This window comes from Citrus sinensis, chromosome 2, assembly GCF_022201045.2.
Source record: "Citrus sinensis cultivar Valencia sweet orange chromosome 2, DVS_A1.0, whole genome shotgun sequence".
NCBI lineage: Eukaryota > Viridiplantae > Streptophyta > Magnoliopsida > Sapindales > Rutaceae > Citrus > Citrus sinensis.
This window is the reverse complement of record NC_068557.1, coordinates 151,994-174,194: the sequence shown is the minus strand read 5'-3', so window position 1 is coordinate 174,194 and position 22,201 is coordinate 151,994. Positions and strand designations below refer to the sequence as shown.

The following is a 22,201-nucleotide window of genomic DNA, read 5'->3' as shown; positions in this document are numbered from 1 at the left end:
ATATTGAGAGAGTGGGTATAGTGTGAAGAAGAAGAAATAATGAAAGAGTGGATAAGTACTACGAAAGAGGGGGAGGAAAAAAGAAGGAAAAAGATGATTCCAATATGTGAATCCATTTTTTAACTGTTTAAATTAATTAATTTTCGGCTAATGCCTTTTGAAGCATTTGATTAAGTGATTTTCAAGTAATTATATTTAGCTAGCCACTCAAATCACAAATAGTGAATATACAAATTAAAAAACTAATATAAAATTTATCCACCCCATATTTTGAAAACTAATAAAGTAAAAAAGTTAATTTTCGGCTGATTGTTAAATAATTTAGACTAATTATTATTTAAAAAAAATTATACTGCAAGCGGACCAAGTCATTAGCAAAATATTTATTAAAAAAAATCGCGACCACTAATAATAAGCCAAATTGGGAAACATCTAAAAACATGGCGGCTAAATAAAGTGAACTATCTAATGTCAAATGGTCAAATAAACTTGATAATAAAATATAGGGTCATTTCATTTGGCTTTTATTAATTAGTGCGTAGAGTGGAGTTGGCTTCATGTGCAACAAGCTGGTCAACAATTGTCTTCTTGATTGTACTGAGTTAAGGCTTCGGGTTAGTGTTGAGTCGCGTTTATGACTCACATACGTATAACACAAGAAGTGCAGTGAGGGGATTAAAGAGAGACCGATAGGGAGAGATAACGATGCATGATCAAATTAAAGCGTTCCATAAGCATCCTCCTCTTACACTTATTTGTGAGAAAAAATCATAGTAAAAATAATGATGGGCAACTTCTTTGCGAATCCTATAGTTGCACCAACTGTGGGTTCCAAACCAAAAGATTAAAGATGCATAGTTAATTTGCCTGCCAGAAAAAAAACCCTCCTTTGTCTACATTTGTGAGCAATGCTGGCCTCAATCTCCTTTAGTCTTCCATAAACTATGCGTTGATTTACGGGAAGAGCTTCAAATCAGCTACCGTCCACATTGTTCTCTCCACTTCCAAAGGGAACCTGATTATTCAATTTACCTTATTGGCCTGCCATTTCTGTGAGCAAATACACAGGGATTATGAGTGCTGCTGTGAAGGGGTGCGATTTCCAGATTGGTGTTGGGTGTGCCTCATCAACCATCCTTTGACCTTGTTGAAGAACGCGGAATATTATGATGATGATGATAATGACATGATGAATTATAAGCTGTGCTCCTCTGTGAGTTTTACATCCGTGATTCGGTGGGGATGAGTTTCGGCAAGAAATCACAGTTCCATGTGCACAGTGCAACAATGAAATATGATATATTTTAAATGGACCACTTATCACAGTTGATAATTCAGGTCAACTGCATTACCGATATCATATCATATTTTACATTGTTATTGTTTAGATTAATTACCTGCAGATTAATTAATTAATATGATATGATATCGGCAATGCAGTGTCTTGATGATAGAACTGATTAGGAGCAAAGATGTCAAGCTGAGGATTATCAATAGAACTTAAGAGGAGGCCGGAGAAGGCATTACCTACCAAAAAATGGTGGAATCGTTAACCGAAGAGGAAAAGAAATCTTTAACCGAACTGGAACAGAAGATAACGGAGCGCAGTCTACTGGACACTTTTGAAGAATTGAAAGAGATCAATTGCACTGTCTGATGCTGAAAACATATGTTAGAAGCCGGAGGCAAGGGAACTGACGCGCGCAATTGGAATTGCAACGAAGATATACAGGTTATATTTACGGATAAGCTCGCCAATGAATCAGGAATTGGCAACAACTTGCTTTACAGATATGGGATATCGGTGACATTTGCCCCTTCACTGCTCAGAGCCTTAGACCACTGTGTCAGGTTGTGAACGCAATGACGGACACTAAGGCGAAGGAACAAATTACTCGGTGGTGGCTAACTTTGAAACTGGTTGAGAGAGCAGGGTTTAGACTTTAGAGTTGATTTTGCCTTGGATCATGCAAAGAGAATATTGAGTGCTTATTTTCTAATTGACAGTTCGAGAAGCTGATGAAAATCTGAAGAAGGCACAGGTCACAATACAGCTGAGATCAGAAGCTATGCAATTGAATGAAGCTCTGGGTTTGTGGTGGAACAAAGCCGCCACAGGACTACTTGACAATGACATCTAAACATTAAATGCATGCATGTAGGCATTTGTTTGTTTAATTGGATGTAGCCTCGTCCAACTTTAATTTCTGATTTCATCTCTGCCCCTGCCCCCCACCCTTTTTTTTCTGAATTAGGACTATTAAAGTTAACTTGTCTCTTTTTCGATTTCACATTTTCTGATTCATAATTCTGTCTAAAAGCTTTAATTAGTCCTGTTAATTTATTAATTTCTCAGGCTGAAGTAGTATATATGTTGTACTAGTTGATTTTTTTTATGCTTGCCCCCATATTCTTGGCAAAATAAAAGCAAAGGACAAAATTTGAAGTAAGCCCTGATAATGATTCCAATCTTCAATACTGATCATTTCTACAATTATTAAAGTTAGCAGCTTTATGACATTAAATCTGAGGTGCATTCCATTTGTTCTGTGAAATATCAAACAGATACAAGCAACGAAATTAATTAATTACATGCTTCAGTAGACAGGCGCGAGATGGTTTAAGGATATGAATAATGTTTGTGGGAAGTGTAGCCATACATTATGCTTATCACTTGAAAGATGTTTGTGATCACTTGACATTGGGTTTTTCTTTGAAACTATGAGTGTCCAGATTAATGCTTTTCAGGCAATCCCAAAGTTTAAGATTTCTACTTTGAGATTGCTTCTTAACAGTTTTAAGAAACATGTCTCTGTACAAATAAATATTTTCTCAGCTGCATGATTTTAAGTTTAAAACTTGAGGATTTCTCGGTTGCTAACTTATAGTGTGATCTAAAATTATCTGCTCAATGTCAATGGATTGGAATCTCCATCTGAGCGAATGGGAGATATTGTGCTGAGTTAATGTGCTGCTGTGCTACCTGCTGGTGCTGGGAGAGAGAAGTCCTAAAATGACAAATCAAGCTAAAGCCTAAAATGATTCCATGGTAAAATTTGGAGTGGAGCTATTGGCACCCCTACATTATTCTTATAAAACCTCACTTTAAATAAAATTACAGTTAAGGACAAATTACTTAATTCATGATCAATCCTTTTCAAAAAAAAAAAATTATATATGTTACTTACTATCTAACTAAAATAAATTGTACACAATTTATGCTTGACTTTCTCTTTTTCCTTGAATTTTTCTGCCCGGCTGCCGCTAGCTCACCGTTCTTTCTAATTCGACAAAGAACAAGGTCACTGGATCGAAGGTTTTGCGGCAACAATGAAGGATTCAGAGAGTATTCAAGCATAATCCAGCAACCGTTGTGTGGAGACTTGTCCTTCTCATATTGAAACCTTTTCTTGGAACCAATTTTCTTGCTAGAGTTGCCGGACACAACCGCCTTGCTACGTACCAGACTCTGTAATCAATCTTGAGCCGTTAACACTCTTCTTCTTCAAGCGAGTGAAAGAGTAAAGATCTTCACCATCTTCTAAATCTCGAGTCCTCCAAATCTACCACGGTTCCTTGGAACCGTAGAGATTATCAGTTCTCACGAAATCATCAAGAAAAGGGGCTAGACTTCCATAAATCTTATTAAATAATCTATTGTTCTCTTTTGATTTCTTATTGATTAAATATTTTTATACTTAAAATTACTTTGAAATTATAATTTGAAATATGTGTTATTTCAGCCAATGATTAACACTAAAAAATTTATCACCCATATAACTTTTTTAATTTGTGTGTAGGGTAATACTAAAATTGGAAATAATTAAAAAAATATTACAATAATACTTTGTGTTTTAAAAATAAAACAAATCAAATGAAAATTGAGAACTTAGAAAGGTGTATCTAAAACAAGGGGTATTTTCAAAAATAAAATAAATATAACTAAAAAGGGAGTTTTATGAGGAGATGAGAGGGGTGCCAATAGTCCAACTCTAAAATTTGTCAACATCCATCTATGATTAAGAGAAGTCCATAATGGCGCACCCAAAAACAAACCAAATCCAAAAGCCCATGAAATTTTGTACACTTCGCATTCGTAAATGATGATTGACACTCTAAAATCTTATTCTAAATTGCATCTCATATAATACGGCATACAATGCATTAAGTTCTGAGTGATTTAATTACATTATCCCACCAACTAGTGAATGAATACCACATCACTTGAGATGAAATTTTAAAACATCTTAAAACAGAAAATCCATCAATCGAGCAGCTCTCCTTCCCCATTCAGAAGCATATTAATTAAGAAATCAAGTTGAGTTTTTGTAGAGTGTATACGTTTTGAATAAACGACGATTAATCTGAAATGTTTTTTTAGATGCACATCAAAGTTTTTCGCATGGATAATATTTGTGGCAATGAAGTCTCCTTACAGCGTAACTAGACCCAAGGCAAACAAGTATGGGAGAAACATCATGTTTTCAAATGCAAAATTGAGCGTAAATTGTACATTATTTAGCTCTAGCTAGCTTAAGGTCATATTATAATCAACGGCCTAATCTCAAATTCGTATTTTAATTCCTAAATGGTATGCTTAGGCCCACCTCAATATTCAAGCATGCAGAGCGTCGACTTACTCTTAAGAATAAGACCGTACCATGCAATAAGACTATTATGATCTCATCATAGTCTAATTTTAAAAACACTTCTTACCTCGCATGATTTCAGTAGCAAGTGTGATCCAATTGTTACTTTGAAACAAAGCCATAAAACATCATATATGTTTATACAAGAGAATAGTTCTTATTTAATTGCGTGATTAATTCTTTTTATAGGCTGTTTTGGTAGCTCTAAGTTTTCCAAATTATTAATGGTCAGTGTGTTTTATAACAAATGGGCTTTCTCCAAAGAAAATTGACCAATAGCTTAATAATAATATATTTCATTTGAAGAATAAGAGCATTGTTTAATTAGAAAAAGAAACTCCAAATATATAACAACTTATTTTGGCCTCATCAAATATCAATAGTCCATAAACTCTAATCTTGTACATATTTGATGTATACTGTACTATAAGAACATTGCATTTTTACTTGGATAGCTATATATGATCTGTAGTTTTCTTTCTAATTTTTTTAGTCCAAAATTCAAGTTTAGGATAGATTTATAACATTATAAATCAAGTTTACAATATTATAAACTGATTTATAATACCATAAATTTGTTTCGAATTTTAATTTCATACCTAATAACGATTATACATGTGAAGTAAAAAGAAAGGGCAAATGAATCTTCGAAAGAATTTGTCAACATACATCCACAAATAAGAGAAGTCCAAAGGGCCCATAATCTAACAAATGGGCCCAAAATCCAAAACAAAGACCAAATCTAAAATCCCATGTGATAATTTCGCAAATAGGGTTTCCAAAAACTTACACCACTGACCACACGCTCGATTTGGGAACTTTCAAATGAACACCCAACACCCATCACCCTCCGAGGCACCAAAACAAACTTCACCCTCTGAGGCTCTGACAAAACAAGAAAAGTTGAAAAATAAACCAAAACAGCCCAAAGTTAGTCAGGACCCTCCACGTGGAAATCACAGCCAATCAAAAAGAGGTGATGAGATCATAAAACGACCCGCGGGTGAGACAGAAAAAGAGGAGTCCGTGGGGCTATTTGAGTCACCGCTTTTGGATTGACAAAACCCTCTTCTTTTCTTTCGCTAAACCCAAACCCAAACCCTCGGCGGCTGTGTGCGAGAGAAGAGAGTAACCCCATTTTAATCTCCTTGTTTCTAGGGTTCCTTTTAGATCCTTTTGGGGGAAACAAAAATCTTTTAAAAACCAAATTAATTTTCTTTTTTTATTAGGTTTTTAGAAGATACGATAATTGTGAAAGATCAAGATCTGTTGCCGTTGTTGTTATTCATGGCTACTACTGTTGCTCCTGCTGTAGAAAGTATCCTTTCACAAAATAGCGATCTGGGTATTGTTTAATTCCCTTGTTTCTCGTCTGGATCGAATTTGGTTTCTGTTAATTTTTGGTTCTTAATTTCGTAGATCCGTGTCAAAATTTAGGTTTTTACGCGTTTAAATTACGGTTTTCATGGTGACTTGTTCGTTTGTGAAGAAGTTGTTTTCTTGGGAAGTTTGTGTTGTTCAGAATTATTGTAATTTGTTTGTCGCTACGTGGTCTTGTTTATTTTTGGTTTCTTCTAAATGAATTGATGAGTGTTTGTTTTTATTCTAGTTGGGATTAGGGTTGTTGGTTGCTCGTGTGGACTACAGTATGGTAGTTATATTGTTTTCAACAGGGATCTTGATTTTACTGTTCAAACATTGAATTCAAAATTATATGCTTGTTATTGGACTGTAGTTTAAGCATTGCGATTTATAAGTTGAGGTTGTTTGTAAATGGAATTTTGTAAATTGAAGCATGTATGATTGTCTTGATATTGGCTTTTGGCTAGCAAATTTGTTTCCTTTACTTTTTTCTTCCAATAGAAGCATCAGATTTGCTGCAGAAATTGTCTTTAGATTCGCAGACCAAGTCTCTTGAAATTTCTGAGCATACCAAGAAGGTATGTTCACACATTGAGTTGGTGCTAATTTTGGCTATTGTTCACTTTTTTGGGACTGTCTTTAATCTTTATGATGGATGGAAACTAATATGTTTATGTTTGATTGAATTTGTTCATACAGCCCTCAGCTAATCAGTATGGGTCTGTTGATTCTGTTAATGCTGCTGCAAATGGTCAGATCCCTTCAGAGCGTTCTGGAACTCCATTTCTGAATGATTTCATGGACCCGAATATGTGCTATGTTCCCAATGGTTATCCCTCAACTGCTTTCTACTATGGGGGTAAGTGGTGAGCTTTGGTCTGCGGGATTGTCTAGTTTGGAGAAATCCAAATTTGTTAGTTGGTATATTAACTGGTTAATGTTATTATGTCGCTATTAGATGTGGCATTGACCTGGTTATAAACTCTTGCAGGGTATGATGGAAATGTTGGTGAGTGGGATGATTATACAAGATATGTAAGTCAAGATGGAGTTGACATGACTTCTGTAAGTTATTATGCTTCAACAATGATTGGATGGGTTGTTTTTTGCAAGTATATATTGCGGTCTAATGATTTGTTACGTTGTTTTGGTATTCTTGCAGGGAGTGTATGGAGACAATGGGTCTCTTATGTATCACCATGGCTATGGGTATGCACCCTATCCGCCCTATTCACCGGCAACATCACCAGTTCCAACCATGGGAACTGATGGTCAGCTTTATGGACCTCAGCACTACCAGTATCCACACTACTTCCAGCCAATTACTCCAACTAGTAGTCCATACTCCCCAAGCCCTGTCGCTCCTACACCTGGGGATATTCCCACCTCTGTAGCTGCTGATCAGAAGCCATTGCCTGTAGAAAGCACCAATGGGAAATCCAATGGTGTTGCCAATGCGGGAGGTGTGAAGGGGAATAATGGTTCAGCTCCATTTAAACCAACATATCAGCCCTTTAATTCAAACAATACATATGGAAGGGGTAGTTTGCCTGGACGAGGGCCTGCTTCTGGATATCAAGATCCAAGGTGTAATCTTGATGGGATGAGGTCTCCAATTCCATGGTTGGATGGCCCCGTAATTTCAGATGCTAGGCCAGTTGCAAGCAACACCTTTAATTCTTCAATTTCAAACGTCAATAATGTTGCATCTTCCAGAAATCAGAACTACCGTCCGAATTCTCATTACATGGTATGCATGAGTTGCCTTATCTGCTTTTTAATTATGGTTTTTGTATCATGAATCAATTAGAATAATATAATGCCAGATATTTGATTATGTTGACTTGTGTTGTGAGAAAGTGTTGATATGAATAAATGTTACCGTTCCTTCACAATTGATATTAATTTGAGCCTCTGCTGTTGTGATGAATGTTTTGTGGTGGACAAAAATTGATGGTGGACAAAAGTTGATGTTAGATCATTTTATGCACAGAAATATTCAACACTTTATTTAGCTATCTCTGAAAGTTTTCTTTTCTCTTCTCCACAGGGTTTGCACCATCCTAGACCGATGTCTGGCATGGGCGCTGCACAGGGTTTCATGAATATGAATAGGATGTATCCTAACAAGTTATACGGTCAGTATGGTAACACATTTAGATCTGGGGTGGGGTTTGGCTCCAATGGCTATGATTTGCGAACAAATGGTCGTGGATGGTTGTCTGTTGATGGGAAGTATAAATCCAGGGGACGTGGCAATGGTTATTTTGGTTATGGTAATGAGAACATGGATGGATTGAATGAGCTTAATAGGGGACCTAGAGCCAAGGGAGCAAAAAACCAAAAGGGTTCAGCACCCAATGCTTTACCAGTCAAAGAGCAGAATGTGCTAACAAATGGGACCGCTGAGGATGAGAATGATAAGATTAGTTTGAGTCCTGACAGAGATGAATACAATAAAGCAGATTTCCCAGAAGAGTACACTGATGCTAAATTCTTTGTCATCAAATCGTACAGTGAGGATGATGTCCATAAAAGTATCAAGTACAGTGTTTGGGCCAGCACCCCCAATGGCAACAAGAAGCTTGATGCTGCTTACCAGGAGGCTCAACAGAAGTCTCGCAGCTGCCCTGTATTTCTTCTCTTTTCGGTGAGAATCTGATTTAACTAATCTAATCTTATTTATGTTATTTTCTATATTTCCATGGTATTTACTTATTGGTCTTGAATTCTTTCTTAGGTTAACACAAGTGGACAGTTTGTTGGCCTTGCGGAGATGGCTGGACCGGTTGATTTTAACAAAAACGTGGAGTACTGGCAACAAGACAAATGGACTGGCTGTTTTCCGGTGAAGTGGCACATTGTCAAGGATGTACCAAATAGTTTGTTGAAGCACATTACTCTCGAGAATAATGAGAACAAGCCTGTCACTAACAGTAGGGACACTCAAGAGGTAATTAAATTTTTGTAATCTTATCCCTTGCTATTATGTCATTGTTCTTTATTTATTTTAAACAGCAAGCTTTGATGGTGTCTTGCAGATCAAGTTAGAGCAGGGACTTAAATTGATCAAAATATTCAAGGATCACCCAAGTAAAACGTGCATTCTGGATGATTTTGGGTTTTATGAGACTCGCCAGAAAACCATTCAGGAAAAGAAGGCTAAACAACAGCAGTTCCAGAAACAGGCAAGTTACTTCCCATTAAATTGGTTTAATGTCTTGTATTCTTTCCAATTTAGATATGGTGAAATATTTTGCTGAAGAAGCCTAATTTTGCTTGTATGTGGTTGATTTTGGAAACGCTGCAGGTATGGGAAGGAAAGCCTGCTGAGGAGAAGAAAGAATTGGCTAATGGGGAACTAAAGACACAGAAGTCATCGGAGGTTGCCTCTGATTTGGTCGAAGAGCGTACTACAACAGTTCAGAGTAATGGGGACCTAAGACTCTCTGAGAATGGATCAGTTGCAAAAACTGGAGATGCCCACAAGGGAAGTAAACCAGTTGTAGTTTCAGAGAAGGTTATATTGGCAAATGGGGTTGCAAATGGTTGTTAGGCTTAGCTGCACAGGAAGGCGGTCTGATTTTATTGGAGCTCATTGTGAGGAGTTCTGTCAGAAGTTTTGCTGGTTTCAGACATCGTATAGAAAACTTCTGGCCAGTTCTATGTATGACTCAGGCCGCCTTATTGGATCTGCCCTGCTGCTTTAAAGTCAATAATTCATTGAGGGATGGGATTTCATGTTGTGAGTTCAAAGATGGTGTGGCAGGCTAGGTTTATCAGAATCTGAGTAGTATTGCCCATCTCTTTTATGATGGGCTCTTTTTCTTTTTCTTTTTCTTTTTCCTTTTTTGTTTCCTCTTCTAACAAAGTTTTTCATCTGCTAGGGTTTTGGGTTTAGTGAATGCTATTTAGTGGCTTTTTCTTTATGTTTCTTCTTCCATTATGCTTTTTTTTTAATATCTTTAAAAGAAAAATTGTGTCTGGGATATTTTTCCTGTCTTATGGAGCAGCTTGCATTTGGGTCAAGAGAGGGCTGCTAAAGCGCCAAGCTGGGAAAATTATTTCAATGTAATAGAGAGCTTTTGATATTCAGTAAGCAAAGAAATAGAGTATGCTTTTATGGTAGCTATTTTTACCAGTGCATGTGATGACCCTTTTTGTTTTCTGCTTAATAAAATTGCATTGGTGCTTTCTCTGTGTGGAATGGAATGCTGAACAAGCCATGTATGCTGTGAGGCGAAATTGAAGATTGCCTTGTGTTTTGTGTATTGATGGTAAGTAGAAAGGTTACTACCTGATGCTGTTATCAATAAATGGTAATCATCATACAGGTTAAGATTCCAAATTTTAAATTTCAGAAGTTTTAGCAATAATGTGGTTGACTGACTTGATCAGGGGTCGTTGCTTTGCCTATTGCTTATAGCATGAGGCCATTAATCACGGTTGATGCCTTCATGGCTGATTTGCAGAGTATCCATTCTTCTTTTGAGTGGTGCCGCCAAAGCCAAATTTCTAAACTACTTGATATAAGCACCCGGTTGTCGTTTCAAAATAATAAGTTATGAATTATTATCTAAATTTGTAACTAAATAAAGTTACGTCAATGATCTGATGATCGGATCAAAGTCTTTTTTCTAAAATTTCTGAAAATGTTTGCTTCTACCATCATGTTTGATGAATAGAATAATGTATTTTCTTTAATTGTTTAAGAGAGGGTAATCAGATCTTGTCTCATTCTCTCCTAATAATAGTCGAACTTAGGACTTTAGCCGTTTGGGGACTACGCTCTCACCACGTAAGAGCTTAAGGCGTTGCCTCAACTGAAGGAAATGAGCTATGTTGCGCTGCCAAGTCAATGTTTTAATGCTTGCTACTTACTGTTTACGTATTAGAAAATGCAAAGAAGATGACAAATTGCCGAGTTTATACGTTGGTATCACGGCGCTTACTATACTTGACCTTTTGCTTAGAGGCATCTAATATGGGAAAACCTGTGGTGCAACTGTGGTACCGTGTCACAGTTGCATTCAGCCGTTGGATGTCAGTAGACCACACCAATTCAAGTACATCCAACGGCTGGATGCAACTGTGGCACGATAACACAGTTACACTGTAGCCTGATACATCTAACCTTAGCATAGGACTTGATATTAAACATAAAATAAAATCCCAAAAGGCAAAGCAGCAACACTATTTGCGTAACATTACATATAAAAGTGCACATATTCACTAACCAATAGATCTATCATGTAGTGATTAGACTGCCACGTGCACAGAATACAACTCAGCAGCTAGTACACCCCCGGCTCCAAACTATAGAGCTCTATCCACGTAATACTTGAGCTGGCTTATTCTCAACTCCCCTCAAATCCGAACTAAAAACATTTCAACGCAGACAAACGCACATGAATTCAATATTTGCAAACTCCACAACCAAAAATCTTGGCGGAGATTTCACAATATGGCTTCTGGTTTGAGAAGATTTGTGGGTTCCCTTTCACGGAGAAATCTTTCAACTGCTTGTGCGAACAAGCAGCTAATTCAACAACACGATGGGGGTGTTGGCAGTGGCAAGTCTTTGAATTTGTACTCTGCCATCAACCAGGCTCTTCATATTGCTTTGGAAACTGATCCACGGTTTGTTTTTTAAGATACCCGGCTTGGTTTTTGTGTTTTTATTTTTTATTTTTTATTCTTGTATACTTTCAATCTTTGTGGAGTTTTAGTTGTCTTTTGAGCTTGGTTTGGATTTGTAGGCCTTAATGAATTGTCTTCATATTTGTATATCTGATCAGTGATTTGAGATTTTGGATTTGGGTTAGTATTATTTTCATTGACTATTCAGTTCGTTGAAGAAAAATGGAAACTTGGAGAGGATGATACATGAAGGCATTACCATGGATTGGTGTAGGATTAGCTGTCGATTGCCTGGCTTAGCAGTCTCGCATGCGTTTTCATTTCGATGAATTTGTTGTTAATCTTTTCAGCTCAAATTTTCTCAAATCCTGTGAAATATGTAGTCTTCTTTTCTATTTTACATCGTTAGAGCCTCTTTGTACTTTCGCAAGTTCTGTGACGGTGAGTCTTCTCATGGATGGTTATATCTTGTCGCAGTGCTTATGTGTTTGGAGAAGATGTGGGCTTTGGTGGAGTCTTCCGATGCACGACAGGATTAGCTGATCGATTTGGTAAAAGTCGGGTATTCAATACCCCTCTTTGTGAACAGGTATTCCAGACTCTGTTCTTGGTCATAGTTCATATATAATCTCCATTTTTGGTGTCATAGTTCATACTCCTACGTATTGAGTCAAATAGAGAGTCTCACTCTCTTTCCACGCACTAATATTGGACTCTTCTGTGCTATGCATATTTGATAGGTTCATATTATCTTTTTTGTATGCAGGGCATCGTTGGGTTTGCCATTGGTCTGGCAGCTATGGTTTGTTTCAGAGACTTATGTTTAAAATGCACAAGCTGGGAAGTCATTCTCAGCATAGTTCCTCAGGAACCTCTAATATGATGTACATATCCCTTGCTTTCATTTCATGTGTGATAGGGAAATCGAGCTATAGCTGAAATTCAATTTGCAGATTATATTTTTCCAGCTTTTGATCAGGTATAGCTCTCATCCAGAAACTAGCATCTCTTGTGGCTTCATAATTCACCTTTAGTTGATATAATCTTCTTGGTAGATTGTCAATGAAGCTGCTAAGTTCAGATACAGGAGTGGAAATCAATTTAATTGTGGAGGTAATATGTTGCTCCGTTTATTGTCCAATGCTCCCCTCTGGTTCTTTCTTTTTTAGTTTTTCTTCCTCCCCTTCTCTCTGCTCTTGTTTTGTCCTTGAAGGGCCTTCATGTGATTCCCCAGGATTAACAGTAAGAGCCCCTTACGGAGCTGTGGGCCATGGTGGACACTATCACTCGCAATCTCCTGAAGCTTTCTTTTGTCACGTTCCTGGTCTCAAAGTATATTTTCTTCTCCTTGAGTTAATATGACTTTAATTTATTTATTTCTCTTCTCTCCTGTGGTTAGCATCCTTCTCCCTGTGGGGCAATGCTCCGTATGCTAACTGCAGGTCATGAGGAGTCCAAAGAGACTATTTTGTTGTACCTTTGAGATTATAGAAAATCTTTCAATTGGTCCTAATCCTTTTGCAAGGGAGCTGAAGTTTAGCACTTCCCTTCTAAAATTGTTTGATGTTTTGCATTGCTTCCAATACTTAATCAGTGAATTTTCTAGGTGGTCATCCCTCGAAGCCCACGACAAGCAAAAGGATTATTGCTGTCATGCATTCGTGATCCGAACCCTGTTGTCTTTTTTGAGCCAAAGGTACTGTACTTCAACTCAAGTTTGGTGATTCTTTTTGTACCCATTTATCAACTGATGATTTTTGTTATTGATATCATGTAAATGTCTTGGATATCCAGTGGCTTTACCGTTTGTCTGTAGAAGAGGTTCCTGAGGATGATTATATGTTGCCTTTATCAGAGGCAGAGGTATGCAACTTATTCATCAATAAATAATTATCTTCGATAGAGAATTTGGAATCTGAAGAAATGCAAATTGCAATAATTAGGTGATTCGAGAAGGCAGTGACATAACACTTGTTGGCTGGGGAGCACAACTCTCTATCATGGAGCAGGCCTGTTTAGATGCTGAAAAGGTATGTGATTCTTTCTCATTGCTCGAAAATGTTTTTTTTTAGTGTGATACAAACTATAGCAAACTTCTTAGACCATATGCAGTGGTGCAGAAATATTATATGGTAGCACATCCATCAGGTCTAGGTAATTCTGTGGTGTAATTCTAATCAATCTCCAACCTCCATAACATATCCCCCTATCAAGTATTTCCAGAATCATAATGCAACAACGTTTGATGTAATGTTATTCCTAGCACAAGGAAATGCTTTTTGCTATCTTAAGGATTTTGGTTCTCATTAGTTATTTGAGCCTCGAGGTTTTTCCAGGAAGGAATTTCTTGTGAACTGATAGACCTGAAGACACTAATACCATGGGATAAGGAAACAGTAGAGGCCTCTGTCAGGAAAACCGGACGACTTCTTGTAAGGATAAAAATTTCACAAAAAATGCTTCTTGATATAATTGACTGGTGTCAGTGATGAGTTTTTTTGGCACTCTGCAGATTAGCCACGAAGCTCCGGTTACTGGAGGTTTTGGTGCTGAAATTTCTGCATCTATCCTTGAACGTTGTTTCTTAAGAGTAATCTCTTTCTTCAGATCCTTTTTTTCCTTGTTTCTTTCTGTATTTAGTAACCCGAGCTTATTTTTGTTGATTTTGGTGCTAATCTTCAGTAATAGTTAGAATAAACGTTGTAGGCTGATAAATTGTTTTAAGTATGACAAATCACTGGTTGGATGGCAGATTACGTGTCACAGTTAAACAATTCTGATGAGACAAGGCACCTATCAACATGGCTTGTGTACTCTTGTATAGTTAATTAATGTACTAGCTACTAGGGGCAAACCGGAATGCTTTTCTTGCATGTAAAATATGACTTTCATGCTCTTAGCTCATAAATTTTGAGCAATATAAGGAGTTGGTCTTTGACATTGCACTGCTAGGTAACTGTTGGATAACACGTTTGAGTAGAAAATTAGTCATTCTTGGTGGCACTCTAGAGTAGTTGTGTGCATAGCTTTTTCTTGGCGTTCCAGGTTGATATGCGCTGAAATCAATTCTCTGGATTGTACAACTGTTGAATAACTACTGTGAAGATGCTATGCGAGTCAAATTACACAGCTGATTTCTGCATGGTAAACTCATGCAAAAGTTGGGATCTTGGTATTAGTTGAGAAGTAGATGTCTCACTTGGCTAGCATTAAGTTTATCTGAAATAATGATGTTATTTTCTTTCACAAAAAAAAGTACATACGGCTTAGTTCTAGAAATGCATCAGTATCTTCCTTGTCTATCATATAAATTAATAAATAATTCAAGAGGTACGATGCATTGCAGTTAGAAGCTCCAGTGGCTCGAGTTTGTGGTCTGGACACTCCCTTCCCTCTCGTTTTCGAACCATTCTACATGCCCACCAAGAATAAGGCAAGTTGTCTTGAATCCTTCAAAGTTCCTGCTCAGCATTGTTGCATGAATCTTACAGCTCACGGTAGCTAACGAGAATTTGGATGCAGATATTAGATGCAATCAAATCAACTGTAAATTACTAAGAGGGTAACCATCTCTACTGCACAACTGCGGATACACAGGTCCAGAGATGAGTGAAATCCCTGCAATAGTTTTGCAGGAGGGGAGGTACCAATGTTCCAATACAAACAAACAATAAGAAAGTTGTATACTCTCCGGAGTTGCTAATTGTTTGTAAACTGGTGGTAATGTTATTGGACTGAGCATGCTCACTTACATTCTGCATGTTTGATATGACAAGTGCAAATGCCATTCTCATCAATGAAGTCCACTCTTTGTTTCAGTTTTTAACTTTGTACATGGTTGACTGTTAATTAATTATTAACAACATATCATCAATAGCACCCAACAGTGTAAATTACAAAATTATGGGATTGCCTCTTAAGAGTTTCCAATGCGAATTGCCTGCTACCAATGTATAGTCTTAAAAACCTGAGTCCAGATTAAAGGGGAAGTTCGGATGGAAATAATTAAACATCATTTACAGTAAATTTTTTTTATCTGCAGCATAGCAAAAAGATAAAAGTGCTTCTTATTTCCAAAAACGAGAAAAGATAAAAAAAATATATATATATACTTTTGTAAAGCAAATCTTTAATCTCCGCATTAATAAATTAAAATGTTATGGCCTCAGAGATCTTGGTGGATGTGAATAATCATCAGTGAAGAATTAGTTTGAAAAACAAATCCCCCAATCAAGAGTAGCAAATATTTGTTATTACATCACCGGCCAAATCAATCCCAAATAAAGAAAAAAAAAAGAAATTTTTTTTTAAAAAAATAAATCATGCCATGGAGTGGAGTCAGAAGTAGCTGGTTGTTAATATCATATTTTGATTAAAACAAAATCATTGGGAATCCGTCTGATTTATTTCATCATCCATCCACCTCCATGCCGATACCAAACCGAGCTTATTAAAATTAAAAATAAAAAAAAAATTGAGAAGGGAGATGCCAAAAAAGCTACGAATAATGAATTGGACTGTATCTACCTTGTCACCGCAAAATGTTTCTAAATAAGAGAAAAACGGAGCTGAAGGTAGAGTATACATACACGAGTTTTGAGTATGTATACGGTTCTTCGCTTTGGCCTAACGATAGATTCCTTGATTCATTTTACTCTGTATCAAAGAATTGCAATATTAGGCCGGCCACCCATTTTCTTTTATTTATAAATCCATTTAAACTTGAGAAAAAAGAGAATGAAATTTTAGATGAAAACTTTGATGGGCAAGCAGCGGATTCTTGGAATGAATTCGATTCATTCGATTTGATGAGGAGGAAAGGGAGAGGTAACTTGATATATTTATATAGAAAGGAAGGAGAAACGCTAGGGTTTATCCGCATAATCAGAAAGATCTGAACCGTCCATCATCGTATCATGGGCCATTTCGCCTCCATTGGGCTTCAAACTTTTATCTATACTAATAGGACCGCGATTATGCCTTGTTCATCTTATAATTTTAATTTACCAAACAAGTCGAGCTTTTAACGCGGGTGATATTAGACAATTTTATTTTAGTATTAAAAATATCAAGTCGAGTCCATTTGGTTGCTTCCTGTGCGATCGAAGAACGAGTGCCCTTAAACAATTGAGAACTAGTAATTAAGGATAGTTATTGCTGCACTTTGAATGTTAAACAATAGATGGTTTAATTTTCACAAGTTGTTTTCTTATATTATCCATTAGTTGTTTCTAATTTGTTCTTTCTTTTCTAGTTGAATTTCTCAAGAAAAATGTAAAGCACCAAGCTTGCTTTGCTTTACGTGGTTTTGGAATTACAACATTTTCCAAATCAACTTTCAGTCACTGGTAATCAATTTATAGAAGCATATATTAGAAGAATTGAAGAGCAGAATTTTAATGGCAAGTAAAAGTGAAACTAACGCATGCATGATCACAAGTTTTGTGCTGATGCAGCAGCCTGGTGTCAATTTCAATTAGAGGAACTGAGGAAGTAAGTGCTCGTACACAGTTTCATTCTATACGCAATTGTGTGCTAAAATTTTGAACCTCAATCGGCAAACAGTTGCACATTCTTTTATAATAAAATCTTTATGCCTTCATATGTAATTCTTATCAATGGATTTTAATATTACATGAAATTGAAACCCAATGTGTCTACAAAACAAACAAAACTATCTCCAATTTTCTCCTTGCATTCATATATATATAGGCTGGTGCTACGTTACGTTTAACATAACGTACGCCACACACAACAATAGTTACGGGTTCCATCATGAGAACTGTTGTTGTGTGTGGATGCGAGATCCATATATATATATGCCTATAGGGGCGGATCAAGAGCCCTTTAAAATTATACTTAATTTGACGTTAATTTTAAGTTTTTGAATTTAAAACATATCAACGGTGAGGATTTAATAGATTAAATGACATTACTCTTTTTATTTTTTATCATTAATGCACACTTTCTCTCTCCTCTCATCCATATTCTTCCCCGAGGATTTTTTTTTTTTTTAATTGGCTTCCCATCATCGATATTACCAATTTCCATTTGCCGAAAGATTACATAAATATAAATAATGGGCATATGTGTCCATATGATGTCAAAGAACGGAAGTTCATAGGTACATGACCGAAAAGGGTAGTTGCCGAATTAAGCTACAATATAAGAATGTATTTCAGCTAAAGATAGCGCTGAGAAGTAAGTACAGAGGAGAAACTCAGCTCTTCAATAGTGTGATGGATGCAATAATGTCAAGAGAATTCTTAACTGAGAAGCAATTCATTCCTGTTCCTAAGTCCAAATCTTCACGGTCCTATCATTGTCAAGTGCACCAGATGCGATAATGTTCTTCATGGGGTGAGATGCCACTGATATGACAGGATCTGTGTGACCTTCCATTTTCTGAACTACTTTTCGGGCATGAACTTCCCATAAGTACACACAACTATCCTCAGAGCCACTAACAATATACTTCCCATTTGTCACGGAGAAGGTGGATGATATGCAGTACTTTGAATTGGTATGGCGGGTGTATGTCTTTAGGATTTTGCCAGTTGAAGAGTTCCAACAAGAATAAACTTAACAAAGGAAACCGGAGGATTTTCAAATTTCCTTTGTTTATCCATAAAAAAAAAAAAAAAAACTTTATAAACTCCTCCTAAATTTTTATTAAGATGGATGAGAAGGGAGAAAGCATTGGGGAAAAAGATGGATGGGAGGAGAGAGAAAGTGTGCATTAATGATAAAATGTAAAAAGAGTAATGCCATTTAATTTATTAAATCTTCACGGTTGATATATTTTAAATTCAAAAGCTTAAAATTAGTGTAAAATTAAGTGTAATTTTAGAGGGCTCTTAATCCGCCCTCATAATATATATATACTGCAGAAAATTTGCAATATTTAACTTATTTATTACCTGCCAAATTTAGTTTTTAATAAAAACTGTGAATTTCCTAATTAATTAGTATATCTATTCAAAAGGGTAAGAATAAACTTAGATTTATTGTAAATATTCTGTGAATGTAAGAAACAACAAAGACCAAAACGTTGGAATCAAATGCACAGTTGGAAGTTTCCATACACGAAATAGGAAATTAAATCAGTGTGGAAGCATTAAAAGCAAAACGGGAATTAATGTGTTTTTTAAGGTAAATACAAAGATTTTAGTGGTATATGTTTAGGCGATTAATCAATACCTTCTTATTTTTACATTGCTGCATTAAATCTTCTCCTTACGAGCTACTGAAATCTGCTCACTGTAAGTCACGGAAGTCACTATAAATGGTGTACGACCATGGGAGTTTATCAAATCACACAAAAACTTTGAACAATCTTTTATGCAACTAGTTCATTCATAAGATCGGAGACATGGCTCAATCTCAAACTAAAGTTTTCTCTTTCATTATTTTGGCAGTCCTTTTGCTGACCATCATCAGTACGTTTAGTTTTTAGTTTTATTTCTATTGTTACTTGTGCTTAAAGTTTAGTCTTTGGGTAGAGTTATAATTTATTAGCTTTTTGGTAATAAGTTTTTTTTTTCTAATTTTAATTCAATTGTACATGTGTTAAATAATATGCACAAAGTGATATTTATTAATTGGATTCATGAACTAATGGCTAAATACACATACACAAATTTCATATATAGTTATTCTCTTGTTTCAGTACATGAAAATTTTTGCTCTAATTTTCACATAATATCTCAAAGATTTGCTTCATTTTAGAAACCTTTTTAATATTATTGATCTAAGTTCATATATATATATTTTTTCAGATTGCAATGAGGTGAGCGCTTCAAAATGTTGCAGAAACCATCCTCAACTTGGAAACTGTGTTAAGGGCAAGGACGATCAACCCAATACAGGTAAATGCTGGAAGTATTGTACCACCGAGTGCAAGGGCTGCATTTGCAAGCCAGTCAAGAGTGAGCATCATTGTCATTGTATGTGTTGATGGTGTACGTACGTTGGTGCTCTAATCAATTTAACATGAATAAAGTTAATTTATGATCATTAATGGAAATGGGATTGTCGTTGTTTCTCAATCCCTAGCAAATTTTATTTTCCAATAGTTTTCGCAAAAGTTGATGTCATGTGGTGATCCAAGTTTACTTATAATATTAAGATTCATATTCAAGTATTGCTGCTATGGAGAACCTCTAGATACAGGTTAGTACACAGAGTATTCGCTCTGTTAATACAAATAAAATATGTGCTCGTCAAAATAACCAAAATTAAAAAAAAAAAAAAGAAGAAAATCAAACCTCTATATAAAAATCTCAAAATCAATGTTTTATTGGAAACGGATTGAATACATGCAACTGAACCCAGAAACTAACAGCAGCTCATTCTCGCGTGATCGCGTTCCTTTCCTATCAAATTTTACTTTCTTATGATCTCTGAAGCTTTGACTTCTGTTACCCTGTGACTATTAAAAATATAAAAACAAAGGAATTATAGTAATAATGAACCTTTCTTCACATCATCGTATAAAATGATACTACAAGAAAGTATGGATGTATAAAATAATTACCTCTTTGCCTGTTGAACATAGTTTCATGTTCAAGAAGAATGTTCTTGACTGATTGTAACTCGTGTACAACATTGGTTGTGTTCATCCGATCTTGCGGCGATGCCACTGAACATGCAACTCCAATCTTAACCATAGAACTGAGACACTCTATTTTACAGTTGAGTCTTGCTTGCTGCAGCCTCTGGTTACTTGAGGTATCTAAATCTCCATCATCATTTATAAGTGTTAAATCTACAATATCCATCACATGATCGGGCAAGGCCATTCTAGCAAAATTGTGAAGATTCAAGTCTCCTTCAAACATAATGTCTGTGGGTTTTTTTCCTGTCACCATTTCTAGCAACAGTATCCCATAACTGTAAACATCTCCTTTTGCTGTCACCTCACTTCCTAGGCCATACTCTGCCATTCAAAAAAAATTACATCAAGCACTATAGTATTTTTAAAGAAGAAATTAAGAGTTGTAAATGTGAAAAAGCAACTCAATGGATTTGAAAGCAATCACCTGGGGCTGCATAGCCAATTGTTCCTCTTACTCCAAGTCTCCAACAGAGCTGCTCTGATTATTTGGGACTTCTTGACGTAATCTTGCCAGCCCGAAATCACCAACATGAGCAGTCAAGTTATTGTCGAGAAGGATATTGCTTGGCTTTAGATCACAATGGATTGTTGGTTCTTGGCAGTGGTGATGAAGATAGTCTACTGCAGATGCCACATCGATTGCAATGCTTATTCTCTCAAGAAGGGTAAGATTTCGAATCTCGTCATTTTCTTCATCTGTTTGCGGAATCGCATCTGGATGCAACCAGTTTTCGAGACTCCCATTTGGCATGTACTGGTAAACAAGAGCTTTGAAGTCGTTACCTTGAAAATCAATACTTGAGCATGAAGTTATGACCCTGACAAGATTCCTGTGACGGATATTTCTCAGGGCTCTGCACTCAGCCGCGAAACTCTTCGAAGCTCCTTGTAGTTGAAGGTTAAGCACTTTGATTGCAACAATAGTTCCATCTCGATCGAATGTTCCTTTGTACACAGAGCCAAAGCTGCCAATACCAATCAAGTGTGTCGAAGAAAACCCATCAGTTGCTTTCAGGAGACTTTCGTAAGACACTTTCCGTAGTGCTCTTCTCAGTATGGGCTCTGAAGGTTCTTTGCCTGATCCTCCCCTCCTTCTCAGCCAGTAGAAAATGAAAAATGACCCCAGGAGTAATCCTGAAAAGACACTACAAGTTGAGATGATTACTTTCAGTACCCCTCGATAGACCTTATGATTCCTTGAATTGTTCTTGGGGCATTTGGGCAGTTGCAATTCAGGTATGCCCCCACAAAGTCTATTGCTATTACCAGAAACTGATATAGCACTAGCATTTGCAAAAATTCCTTTCGTTGGTACTTGGCCTTCTAAATCATTGAAGGATAAGTTTAGGTACTCCAAAGGAAGACGTTCGAGGGATATTGGAATTTTCCCTGACAAATTATTCTGAGAAAGATCAATCTCTCGCAGATCTTTCAAAGAAACCAGGGACGAAGGAATGGATCCGCGAAAGAAATTTTCTGCCATATAAATCTCTTGAAGATAAAAACAAGAACCAATTTCGCTTGGAATTTCACCAGACAAGTTATTGCTAGACACAACAAACATCCTTAGAACTTTCAGATTACCAATCTTTGGAGGTATGGATCCAACCAAATGGTTTCGGGCAAAATTCAGTGAATCTGACATATGAGATATATTGAAAATTTCTTCTGGGATAGCCCCACTGAGGTCATTTTGGAACAGGTGCAATAGTGCCAATTGTTTTAAATTTCCTAGACTAGAAGGGATGACTCCTGACAAATTGTTATTGCCCAGTATAAGTTTAACTAGTGATGACAAGTTACCAAAAGAAGAAGGAATTTCCCCTGAGAGTTGGTTGTGCCTCATATTCAGAAATTGTAAGTTCTGAAGGCGACTCATTTCCTCGGGAATTTTTCCTTCAAATTGGTTATGATCCATCTCTATTAAATATAA

At 36.4% G+C, this 22,201-nt stretch overlaps 3 protein-coding genes and 2 non-coding genes across 6 annotated transcripts; 2 read left to right on the top strand and 3 right to left on the bottom strand.

Moving 5' to 3' along the window:
• The first annotated feature begins 5,713 nt into the window (after positions 1-5,713).
• On the top strand, positions 5,714-10,205 carry LOC102626352 (hypothetical protein). 2 transcript variants are annotated; one of them, XM_006488891.4, is made up of 9 exons: positions 5,714-5,967; positions 6,516-6,589; positions 6,711-6,870; positions 7,003-7,076; positions 7,174-7,761; positions 8,062-8,661; positions 8,752-8,964; positions 9,053-9,199; positions 9,322-10,205. In XM_006488891.4, exons 1-9 carry the CDS (start codon positions 5,937-5,939, stop codon positions 9,565-9,567), a joined length of 2,133 nt encoding a protein of 710 aa, XP_006488954.1. In that variant the 5' UTR covers positions 5,714-5,936; the 3' UTR covers positions 9,568-10,205. The 2 variants fall into 2 exon arrangements, with proteins under 2 accessions (XP_006488954.1, XP_006488953.1); XM_006488890.4 differs by having other exon boundaries at positions 5,715-5,967; positions 6,513-6,589.
• Positions 10,206-11,346: 1,141 nt separating this feature from the next.
• On the top strand, positions 11,347-15,469 carry LOC102626842 (2-oxoisovalerate dehydrogenase subunit beta 1, mitochondrial). The gene is made up of 13 exons (XM_006488892.4): positions 11,347-11,651; positions 12,129-12,240; positions 12,418-12,453; positions 12,571-12,630; positions 12,707-12,764; positions 12,886-12,983; positions 13,258-13,347; positions 13,446-13,514; positions 13,595-13,681; positions 13,988-14,083; positions 14,164-14,241; positions 14,998-15,084; positions 15,174-15,469. The coding sequence occupies exons 1-13, from the start codon at positions 11,476-11,478 to the stop codon at positions 15,207-15,209; spliced, it is 1,083 nt and encodes a 360-aa protein (XP_006488955.1). The 5' UTR covers positions 11,347-11,475; the 3' UTR covers positions 15,210-15,469.
• Positions 15,470-15,812: 343 nt separating this feature from the next.
• LOC112495675 (small nucleolar RNA SNORD24) lies at positions 15,813-15,918 on the bottom strand. The gene has a single exon (XR_003062005.1). It is a non-coding gene; the product is annotated as a small nucleolar RNA SNORD24 (small nucleolar RNA).
• Positions 15,919-15,984: 66 nt separating this feature from the next.
• On the bottom strand, positions 15,985-16,073 carry LOC112495709 (small nucleolar RNA R12). Its single transcript, XR_003062038.1, has one exon. It is a non-coding gene; the product is annotated as a small nucleolar RNA R12 (small nucleolar RNA).
• Positions 16,074-19,781: 3,708 nt separating this feature from the next.
• On the bottom strand, positions 19,782-22,192 carry LOC107174277 (receptor kinase-like protein Xa21). The gene is made up of 2 exons (XM_025102894.2): positions 20,693-22,192; positions 19,782-20,589 (listed from the first exon to the last, which is right to left on the bottom strand). The coding sequence occupies exon 1, from the start codon at positions 22,184-22,186 to the stop codon at positions 20,720-20,722; it is 1,467 nt and encodes a 488-aa protein (XP_024958662.1). The 5' UTR covers positions 22,187-22,192; the 3' UTR covers positions 19,782-20,589; positions 20,693-20,719.
• Between the last annotated feature and the right edge of the window lie 9 nt (positions 22,193-22,201).